Source organism: Echinops telfairi, unplaced genomic scaffold, assembly GCF_000313985.2.
Source record: "Echinops telfairi isolate 266 unplaced genomic scaffold, ASM31398v2 ScPeMD7_7400;HRSCAF=8409, whole genome shotgun sequence".
Taxonomy (NCBI): domain Eukaryota; kingdom Metazoa; phylum Chordata; class Mammalia; order Afrosoricida; family Tenrecidae; genus Echinops; species Echinops telfairi.
The window spans coordinates 43,847,414-43,858,546 of NW_022111300.1; the positions used below are offsets into that span (position 1 = coordinate 43,847,414).

General features: G+C 51.1%; 1 protein-coding gene across 1 annotated transcript in view; it reads right to left on the bottom strand.

The window, feature by feature from the left end:
• Positions 1–1,204: 1,204 nt before the first annotated feature.
• Positions 1,205–11,133, bottom strand: part of NARS1 (asparaginyl-tRNA synthetase 1) — a 15,905-nt gene continuing 5,976 nt past the window's right edge. Inside the window, exons 7-16 of the mRNA XM_004703010.4 lie at positions 10,654–10,732; positions 9,688–9,758; positions 8,179–8,265; positions 6,358–6,579; positions 6,062–6,261; positions 5,483–5,618; positions 5,151–5,264; positions 3,476–3,607; positions 3,026–3,157; positions 1,205–2,426 (exon numbers count right to left, since the gene is read on the bottom strand). Of these exons, the coding sequence (XP_004703067.2) occupies positions 2,295–2,426; positions 3,026–3,157; positions 3,476–3,607; positions 5,151–5,264; positions 5,483–5,618; positions 6,062–6,261; positions 6,358–6,579; positions 8,179–8,265; positions 9,688–9,758; positions 10,654–10,732 (1,305 nt within the window). The 3' untranslated portion in view covers positions 1,205–2,294. The remainder of the gene's footprint in view (positions 2,427–3,025; positions 3,158–3,475; positions 3,608–5,150; positions 5,265–5,482; positions 5,619–6,061; positions 6,262–6,357; positions 6,580–8,178; positions 8,266–9,687; positions 9,759–10,653; positions 10,733–11,133) is intronic.

Consider the following 11,133-nt stretch of genomic DNA (forward strand, 5'->3'; position numbering starts at 1 on the left):
ACGTACGATGCCATGTACTGATCCAGGTGTGAGGTTTATGTCCAAGCATGTGTCCCTTCACCATCCACCAGACCCTCTGAGACAGGATGTCACGTGAATTGGACATTCCGGGAGCCCCCTATTATATGGTGTCTGCACATCTGAATCACATGTCTGAAGTCCGTGGCTCTCTCCTGCCATGTCCTTCAGCATGGGCACAGCACCCCCCCACCCCCCGAGGATGAGCACTGTTGGCCCCTCCCCCTTGGGCTGTTGGGGACCAGCAAGGCAGTCCTCATAGTGTAGAGGCACCCTCTGAGGCATGTGGCAAGAGCGTCAGCCTGAAGCACTGGTGCCCACAGCTGAGAGCCCAAGCTGACCCTACGGAGCATCACCTGGCATCTGTGTGTCCATGGGCAAGATGTCCACGTGTGCTCAGGCCTGCTGAGGCCCCTCCACTTCCAGCCCCTGTGAAGGCCCTCGGAGAGGCTTTCACCTGCACCTGTGGCCAGATCCTCCACTGCAGGACATTCATCCAGAACCATCCGGAAGGAGGCAGGGCAAGGGGACACAGGCCTGGCTAAGGGGCCAGAGTGAAGGGCTCCTGTCCACCCACCCAGCTCTGCATGCCCCGGGTTCATTCCAGCTGCCGAGGGGAGAAACAGCCCTCATGAGACCACGGACATGTCTTGTCTGATGCTGTCTGAACAGACATTAAGCAGCATAAACCTGTTGTTCAACTGCTTGCTTTCTTGTTGCAGTTTGGCTTGATCCATGTATGCTTCACCTTGTAGCAACAACAAATGGGTAGAGCTCTCCTATTTTAGGGAGTCATGTATACATGGAGATTTGAAAGACTCAATAAAATGACTCGCTCCTTTGATTTATCTAGAAATAGGGTAAAGGACTCTGGATAAGAGGCACGAGCACCATATGGCAGGTCTACATCCTCCCCACCGCGACACTGATCAATTCTCTTCTTCCCGGGGCTCTCATTGGGTGTTTTAAAACTCCAGGTCCAATTAAGATTCAAGCCGATTGTGTCCAGCCCCTGACTTAAGTTCTCATCACTGGCCTCCAATGCGAGCTTAGGCACAATCACAGAGCAGCCTGACAGACCCCACACCCCTTGTTTCCACTGCATGAACCACGCGCACGCTTCACGCCACAATCTAATGCGGCTACGAAGAACGTAAAAATGACAAGAAAAAACATGGGACAAGGATTCCATTTCATTGCCATTATATAATTTTAGCACTACTCAGCAAGTTTAACTCTGATTACATGGATGTGCACGTTATGAAAAAGAAAAATTATCCAGCAAAGTGTTAATTCTGGGTGTCCATTTACTGACTGCTGGCAACAGTCTAGTAGGAGTACATGATAAGCATATTTGAGGAGCAGGTAACCTTACATCTGAAAGGAAGCCATTCCCTAAACCTGCTATTTGTGAGAGGGCAGGGCCGCGAAGACAATTCCCGCGAGGGTTCTATTCAAGCTCTTATACTTTGAACCACCAGGAGGCCAGCTGCCTCTCCGGCTTGGACGCTGTCTGTTGGTCATTATAACTATCAGAAAATATACAAGAGAACATATACTCATATATATATGACCTTATTCCATTACTTACTTCACCAAAACTGATCTCATGGCACATTCTTCAAAACATTTCCGCCTTTACAAATTCACCCTATCAATCTATATGCTTCACAATTAGTAGCGGCCTGACACATTCACCAAGATTCCTGACGGATGCAATCGACTATTGGCATTTGATCCCTGTGTCCACTGCTGAATTAGACCCTGCTTGGAAACCGACAACCCCCTGGACCAAACTGCCAGCTTCCCCCCATGAGGCTGGTTTTCACTCGAGAGAGTACAAGGACAGGACAGAAACCCACGTCACTGCTTTTTCTCAGAGCATACTTTTTAACTGGCAGGCACGGCTCTGAATGGACGATGGACAACTGGGCACCAACATACTGCGACAGGCCTTCTCATGACAGTTACAGGCCATTATCCCATCTAAATGCTCTCTGGGGGGAGGTGTTAGTTTTCTGAACATGACAAGAGAAATGTCACTTGGTATCCAGGCAAGTGAATCGCACTGACTTTTTGATTGTAGCAGCCATCGACTTAAGAAGGAAATAGAGCTGAGACGCCAACGAATCAAAAAAGGAAGATTTTGGCTTTAAGGAGGAAATAGAGCTGACACGCCAATGAATGGAAAAAGGAGATTTTGCCTTTCTTTTTTAAAAGAGACCGTCTTGCTCCTTCGTAGCCGTCTTCTCCTCTCAGGCTTCGGAAGGAACTGGTTACGGCTTGCAGCGCTGGACGAATCGAGGGTATAAGCACACATCTCGGATGTGGTACCGATTCAGAATCCAAGTTAAGAATCGTTCCAAGCCCAAGCCATACCCTCCGTGCGGACACGTGCCATACTTCCTCTGTTTAAAAGGAAGAGGGGTAAATTTGAGTTTAACATTTTCTCCTGTGGAAGGGATCAGCTCACCCTGATTAAACAAGTCCACCCTGAATCCACCCTAACCCTTCATGGACCAACAGTGAGAAAGAAACCCTGACCCATGTACCACCCAGGAGAGAAGGTCTCAAATTCTTAAACTGGGTCTCAGTAGAAAAGGAACCACTGCACTCCGTAACAAGAGCCAACGACAGGAGGTGGCATATTAGTCTGAAACCCAGCAGCCCCGGTTCGACACGTTCTCAGTGGGGCTAACATTAGAGTCGGGCAGGCCCAGCATTCCTGGGAATGTGGTTATGGCCCTCCAACTGGGGACATCCTATTAAGTGCTAAACTCAAAACCCTCACTGCCCCAGACTCATGGTGACCCTACAGGACAGGGTAAGCTGGGCCTGCGGGGTCCCTGGTCTGCCTCCTGTGGAGGGGCGGGAGGCTGGTTCCATAGCCACCAAGGCCCGCTCCTCTCGCAAATGCCAAGGTGCCTGAACTCTCCTTTAAAGAAGGTCGATTCACACAGGATGACTGTAGGGAAGAAGCGCCTGTAGCAATACAAACGGCTGTCACCTGGTCTGTGTACCAGTAGTAGGGGGTGGGGTCAATCCCTTCGCGCTTGTAGCCGGCCAGGATCTCCTCACTGTCCCAGATGCGCATGGAGCCCCCCACAATCTCGCCCACGTTAGGCATCAGCACGTCGACCTTCGAGGAGTGACAGAAACTGCAGTTACTCCCAGGCTCTCCAGCCCAGCCCTGCCTGCAAGGGGCGCTGCCTAGTGCCACAGGAAGCAGCACTGGGAGCTGTCTAGACTCGACTAGGGCTTAACTTCTGTGATTTCACCCAACCACGTGATCTTGCCCCTACCCTCCCACCCCGCCACATCACGAGGAGGGAAAAACCCAGGCAAACACTGTCATTTTCGATGTAGCATGAACCTGTGTCACACAGTCTATCTTGTTCCCAGTGGCAGTGCCCACCCACTCAGAAGGAAACCCAGGGACACTCTCTGCATGACAGACCGATTCGGTCAGGCGAGGGTCCTCAGGGCAACGCTGCATGTAGAAGGACTTGATGTTCACGGGAAAGCGGCACAGCAGGATCGGCTCATTGATGGTGTCTGTCATCAGTCTCTCTGGAGCTTCTGGGATATCCTGAGGGCAGACAGGCCTTCCTGAGTATGCACAGCTCCAGAAAGCACTACCCGAGCTGCTGGGTTGTTCGAGAGTGGCCCCCGTCTCTTTACTCCAACAGAGAACACCCCCACCCCTTGCCCACACTGAACGCACAGGAACCATGTGTCTCAAAAAGCATCCAACCCCCGACACTGGACTGGAAGCAGTCCTCCCTCCCCCAACAGGACCTGCTCAGCACTGCTCTGCTTGAGAAAGGAAACCCAGTCAGTTATCCTCACCCCTGGCCACTGCTTGGCTCTCTCTTCCTATGGCCAGTCTTTTCTAGCCCTGAAGGGGAAGTGGCTTTATGTTGTTAATGAAGCTGGTGACAGGGAATGCTGCCTCAGAGCAGTGCTGAGGGTAACAGTCTGTGGCTAACAGCACTGTCTTTCTGCTCTCCTTCTTTCCTGTTACAGGACGACCAATCACCAACGTCACATGTGGAAGTGTGACCGCTTCCAAAGACGAGGACTGGAGTTCATTGGTTCTTCTCCCAAAAGACCCTGCTTGGGAGAGGTGCACAGGACTCAGGGATAGGGGTAAGAGGGGCCCTGGGCCTCAGAGGCCATTGTCTGGCACAGGTGCCCCAGAGCCCCGTGCTCCAGACCTGAGGGGGCAAGAGCCAAGCAGGGGAGGCTCTGGGCTCTTGGCTGGGACCTGCTGCTTTACCTTCTGCACATGCTGCCCACGATCTCAACTGGGGCAAGACCTTGCAAAGAAGGCTGAAGACCTCCGATTTCCTTGGGGCAGAGGCAGAGGGTGGCACCGGGGTGAGTGCAGGCTGGCCCGCATGAAGGTTTCCCGTGCCAGGGACCCTGCTGGGGACTCGGCTCACCTAACGCTCGCAGCCTTGCAGGTAGGCGCATCCTCCAAGGCAGAGTGAAGGAAGCAGAGGCTGGGGCCACTGACTGTCCGAAAGGAGACGGGATCTAATCCCACCCAAGGCCTTCTGACTTTCTTTCCCCCCAGTCCTGCAACTGCGACAAGTGTTAGGCACTAACTTCATATAAACTTCCAGCACAAAATCTGATCACTAGCTACCGTGATATGAGGTCATGAAATGGAAGTGTAATGTACACAGCACAAAAGAAGCCTGAGCTCAGACCAACACTTTGCGTGTAATTTCAAAGAGGTGACAACCTTCCACAGCACCCGTGCTGACCTTGAAAACTCGCGGCAGAGCTCTGCAGCTGAGGCCACACTGGGAAGGGAAGGGGAGGAGAGGCCGGCGACAATGGGTGGCCCTGGGAAAAGCTGACGCTCCATCCACACCCACGTACCCACAGGTCCCTCAGACGACCCCAAAAGCAGGTAGCCAGTAGTACTAGTCTGGCGACAAGCGGTGCCTCCCACAGGAGGGATCTACTCATGAGCAGCAGCACCCTGGCTGTGTGAGCCCACGGGTCCCTGAGACGGAGGGAAGGAGGGAGAGATGCGGCGCTCTGTCCGTCCCTGAGTACTGACCACCTATCACGGAGGGGTTAGAGCGGGCAGTGCACAGGGACTCAACGGGAAGGCATACTTCTCCAAATTCATAGAAAGTGCCGTCCTCCTTCTTGATGTTGTGCTCCTTCAGCCACACGATGGCATCGGAATAGTTCATCCGCTTAAAGGGCCGCTTGGGGGGCTTGAAGTTCTTCAGAGAAAGGAGAAGCAGCAGGTGAGGAGAAGCCATTAACAGGAACACACTGTTTGCAGAACGAGCTTCTCGCGACTATCAAGGACGTGGGGTACCAGACGACCACACACCACGCAGGCCCTGCTCGTCACCTCTATGCTAAGATCCCACGAGGCTAGGGACAAGGAATACCAAGTTTTCTCTTCAAAATATCGTGCCCCGTGCAACCCACCTACCGGGTTGAGGTCAAACACAACGCTCGCCACAGGAGACTTCAGGACCCTGTCCACCACGTCGCACACCAAGTCCTCCAATCGGTCCAGAAGTTCCTCATAGGTCAGGAACGGGCACTCGGCTTCCACGTGGGTGTACCTGAGGACAAAACACCGCTCAGGAATGCTTCCTGAACCTTCGAGAGGCAAGTTGCATCGCGGCTAACCAACGCCCAACTGAGGCCCCGTTCTTCCTCTTTGCTCCTGAACACATGAATGCTCAAACCCAAGCCAAGCTCATTGCCAGAGTCGAGGTAGACTCGCCACAATCCTATGGGACAGGGAGCAACAGCCCGTGCGGGTTCCCGAGAAGGAACTCCTTATGGGCACAGAGAGCCTCGAGATAACCCGAGACAACTGTGCTCGGCTATGGACCCCAAGGCACAACTTCTAACCACACTCACACTCTTGTAGCCCACTGCCTTCTTGTCCCAGGAGTCTTACTGTGGAGACCTTTCAACTACACAGATTCTACCTGTAATGACGTTTTCTCAAAGACCAGGAATGGGTGGGTGGATAAATGGGTAATGAATGAGCCCGTACTCGGCCAGGTGCCTCCGGGTCCTGGACTGCTCGGCCCTGTAGGACTGTGCGATGCAGAACACGTCTCCGAGAGCCGGGAGGCAGGTCTCCAAGTAGAGCTGGGAGGACTGGGTCAGAAAGGCCATTTCTCCAAAGTAGTCCAGCTTGAAAAGCGTGGAGCCCCCTTCCACCTGCGTCTGCACCAGCGTCGGGGGTGTAACCTGTTCAAAGGGAAGCAGGTATGAACACATGCCCACCAAGAGCTGCCAGGGTCTTCTCAACGCTGCACCTGCAAGAGACGGAGCCCGCCCGCTCACCTCGCAGTAGCCCCTGTCGAAGAAGTGCTCTCGGAAGCACCTGGTAACCATGGAGCGGGCCTTCATGATCCTGGACATGGTCTCTCCGCGCAGCATCATGTGTCTGTTGTTCAGCTGGACGTCGACGTCCGACTCCTCGTTGATCAGGTTATCCGCCCCTCCCGCAGGGGCCAAGCCAATCAGCTCCCAGAAGTCGCAGCTCAGCTCATGGCCCCCTGGAGCCTAGGTGTTGAAAAGGGGAAAGAGCAGGGGGGGATGGGGTGAAGAATAACAAAAAAATAACTACTGAAGATTTCCACCTGTGTCCATATTTTTGAAAGCTGTTATTTCTAAGAGCCCCGTCATTCTATCATTTTTTGACCTAACATTTCGTTCAGACGCACATTCAAAAACTCAAAACTCACTGCCACTGAGTCAATTCCAACTCACAGCAATTCCAGAGGGCAGGGGAGAGCTGTCCCTGCGGGTTTCCACAACTGTCACTCTTGTGTTGAGCAAATGTGAAGTAACCGCTAGAGCTAAAGCTGACCGGACTGTAACTCTTTATGGAGCAGAAAGTCTATCTTTCTCCTGAGCCAACTCACACTATCAAGTCATTTCTAACTCGTCGTGGCCCTATGGGGCAGGGCAAAACTGTCCCTTTCGGTTTCCAAGATGCGACTCTTTACAGGAGTGGAAAGCCTCATCTTCTCCCTGAGGAGTGCCCGGTGGTTTTGAACTGTTAACCTCAAAATCGGCAGCCCCACTTGTAACCCACTATGCCATCAGGGCTCCCAAGACACACATGTAACACTGAACACACACACATACCAGGTGAGAAAATCGATACCTTTCAACCTGAAATAATGAACTACTAAAAAGATTCACACCTTTTCAGGCTTTGTCTGATCCTGAAATAAACCTCCCCCCAGTGGAAGGGAAGGGGAAATGCTAAGGATGTACTAAGAGATGTATCTCTTCGCAACATACAGGGTAAGAACTCAAAACTCTCTCCCTAATAAATCTGCACTCACTGCCATCGAGTCAAGGACAACTCCTAGTGACCCTGTGAGTTTCTACTCCCACAACTGTTTATGGGAGTAGAAAGCCCCATCCTTCTCCAAGGAACAGCTGGTAGTTTTGAACTGCTAACCCTGAGGATCCCTGACCAAAGAGTAACTACTAACCACCAGGGTTCCCAATAATTTCTACTATAAACGATTCAGAAGAAAAGCCACAAATTAGGGAAGCAATTCATTCCACTTCACAATCACATTACTACCAAGGAAAGTCCCGTGAACTTGACCTCAGCTATTCATTCTTGGTACAGAGCATTTTACGTGAGTGGAAGGAGACCTTTTGACAATCACTTGTGGACTACTAGGATGCTGTGGGCTCCCCCTGGTGGGAAAACTCATTATTTCTTTCCCAAACAGCATTGCCACAGCCATTCTTACAGAACTACCAACAAGGAACCCTAATTGGTTCGGGCCAAGCAACTGTTACCAGGGGAGCTCTATGTAGAGTTTTATTCAAAAGCAGCTTCCAAACTCTGGTCAAAGTGTCTGGGTTGGATTATCGCTCTTCCCAGAAGTATTTTTGAGAGGACTATTGCTTCCACACCCACCTAGCTGAAAAGGTGTTCACACCCCACACTCAGTGGCTCCCGTGGGGCTTGCCTGGAGAGCCCTGGGTTCTTCTCTCAGGAGTTGTGTAGGGGCTGGTGTGCACGTTTTGTCGGAAAAGGCACACAAGCCTTAGCAAGTATAGCATATTTTTTTAATGCATATGCCACGCCCAAAAAGCTCTGACAGACAGTTGGAAGACACAAACAGCACTCACCTGCTTGCCCTCTGGGGTAAGGTTGAGCATTCCATACACTGCGACACTGCTCTCGGTGGATAAGACCATCCCGTTGTAGCACTGACACTACAGAAGACAAGTCCAGTCAGTCACATCGACACTGACATACTGTAACTGCCTTTAAAGCGAAGGGCTGAATTACGAACCGGCTGTCGGGCCCAATACTGATGAAGTTAAGTAGAGAGCCAGCAAGTTGTGCTAGTAACCAGTCTACTATGGGAGCCAAATTTCTCTCAATAAATAGACTTGTAAACATAAATGCATTTCCCATCTATGTATAGGCACAAAAGACCCTAACCCACATTGCTCAAAAATATCTGGACAGTTCACTTGTCTTTTAAAAATAAGAGAGCGGCCACCCAGAGCATACTCATCAGCAGCTGCTAAGACCATCGGCAGGTGCCGGGAGCTCTGTACTGGAGCAATCACCCTTGCCAACACTGATCCCTCTACCCATTAAAACAGGAAAAGGCTGTTTCTCAATGTGATTGGGTTGGGAGTATCGACACCCCAGAAGCATTGTCCCCCCACAAACAAACAAGAGCTAAACAGAACAGAATCCTAAGAAAGAGGGGCTAGACAGAGGACTGTGTTAAGTGACCCGCAAGGCGTGATCAACAAAATCAAGAACACGAGTGTTCACAGGACAGGTGATCAGGTTCTTCGCCTCCCCGCCCACCCCCACCCCCACCCCCCAAGACAAATAAAATCCTAAGGAAGGAAAAAGAAGCAGGATTCCAGAGACATATTGGCGATGCACAGCGTGGGCACTGGTTTGGACTCCCATTCACACCAACCAGCTGGCAAAGGACGTGCATGAAGTCCCCTGAGAATCGGACTGGACTGACTACGAGCCCGGAGGCACTGTGGGGTTGGCAGAAGGTGTGCGTGTCTGTGTCTAATGCAGGTGCAGTTACATTAGCAATCAGCTTTCTGGGGGGAAGGGGAAAGTAACAGCAATGATGACTATCTAACCCCACTCGAGGGGAACAGACAGAATGGCAGGTGAACACACACTGGATGGTGTAAGCTATGGGGGATGAGTAACAACAATACTTAATCTAATAACATGGGTTCTCAGGAGACAGGGTGGGGATAAAGGGGAGCTGATGCAGAGTGCAAAAAGAAATATTTTGAAAATGATGGCGGCAACAATTGTACAGTCATGCTTGACCTAATTGAACTATGAATTGTTATCTGTAGAGCTCCTAATAAAATGGAAAAAAGAAAGTAAATCTTTTCTTAGAAATGCAGAGAGATCAGGCGAGACAGACAGTGCACTGTGGGGAGCCAGGACTAGCCTCAGAATGATAATTATGAAGGTGGGGGACAGGCATGTCAAGTCTCTTCAGACCATTATAAGAACCCCCCCCCCCATTTTCTTTTTTAATGTGTTGGGATATCCCGTAGTTCTTTAGCCCTAGACTTCCCCAGCCCCGCAGTGAAGGCGTCCACCAGAAGCCCTCTTCAAGGGGCGGGACTGTTTACCAGCTCGTCTGACAGGATGCACTGGAGGAAGCCTGAGCCGTCCCGCAGCACCAGAAACATCAAGTTCTTTCCTGAAAGAGAGACAGACATTCAGCCAATTACACAGCCCTTTCTCAGTACTTTTTTAAAAAAAATGAGTGGGAGGGGCACATAGGGGGCAACACATCCACCCACTGTCTCAATCACCTTCATTCTAATTGGGATTTGATAATGACAATCAAAAACACAAAGAATGAAAGAGAGAGAGCAAAAGTCAGGATTACAGAAGGGAGGGGTGGGATGCAAATACGCTAACGAGGAGTTAAAACCACCGCCAGGCTTTGGGGCTGAGCTTCCTCTAACACAGCCTCTGCCTGGCAGTCAGTAAGTTTGGCTTCACAGCTCTTTTCTGGGCACCTCTGGATGACTGGTTGCTTGCATTTAAATCATTCTTCAATAGCCATACCACAAACAAAGAATATGTTCAGAATATATACTACTATAGCTTTTCAAAAGCCAACATATAAAAAAAGCTCTTAATGTTTTATTTTTATATAAGGCCAAACCCCCACTGCCATCAAGTTCATTTGACCCTACATAGGGGTTTTTCCAAGAATCTTTATGGGAGCAGGCAGCATCATCTCTCTCCCACAGTGGGTTTGATTTAAACTACTGATTTGGTGGTTAGCAGCCCTATATTTACCCACCAGTGCCATCATGGTGCCTCACCTAAGACAGCCAAGAATCAATGATAACTCACAGTGACCCTTGTAGAGCAGGTAGAACTGCCTGCCCCTGTGAGTTTCAAGACTGTAACTGTTTAGGGGAGTAGAAAGCTCCATCTTTCTCCAGAGTGGTGGCTGGTAGTCTTGAACTATGAATCTTGCAGATTGCAGTTCAACGTGTAACCACTGCGCAACCGGGCTCCTCACCTAAGGTCAGGGGAACTCACAAGGGAAGAGAAAAGCAGCAGTGCGGAGTGCTCACCTTGCCTCCGCAGCCTGTGGACCCAGCCAAACACCTTGACCCTCCGGCCTCTGTGTGCTTCTAGCGCATCAATCTTCACCTGTCAAGTTACAAGGAAGAATGGTGGCTGACTGCGCCATGCAGCCCTCCCAGAGACCGGACAATCATAGTAGCCTTCAATGGTGGAGACAGAAGGCAGTTGCTCTACTCTAAGAACCTAAGAATTTCGAGGTCCTACACCCAAATCCACACTCCGAGTCCATTCTGACTCAGAGTGGAAGTGCTCTCTCGCCTGTCTGTCCGTCTTCAGAGGCAGATGACCTTACCCAGCTTCCCTGGAGCGGCTGCTGGGCTAGCCTTCAGTTAGCAGTCCAGTGCTTAACCCGCGGGAGCCAGCAGGTGAAGCTGCACCACGCTGGAGGAGCAGCAACAGCTCAGGCCCCCTTCTTCCTCAGTGCCAGGAGACTCGGAGCGCAGCACCACAAGCTGGGCACCCCCCCC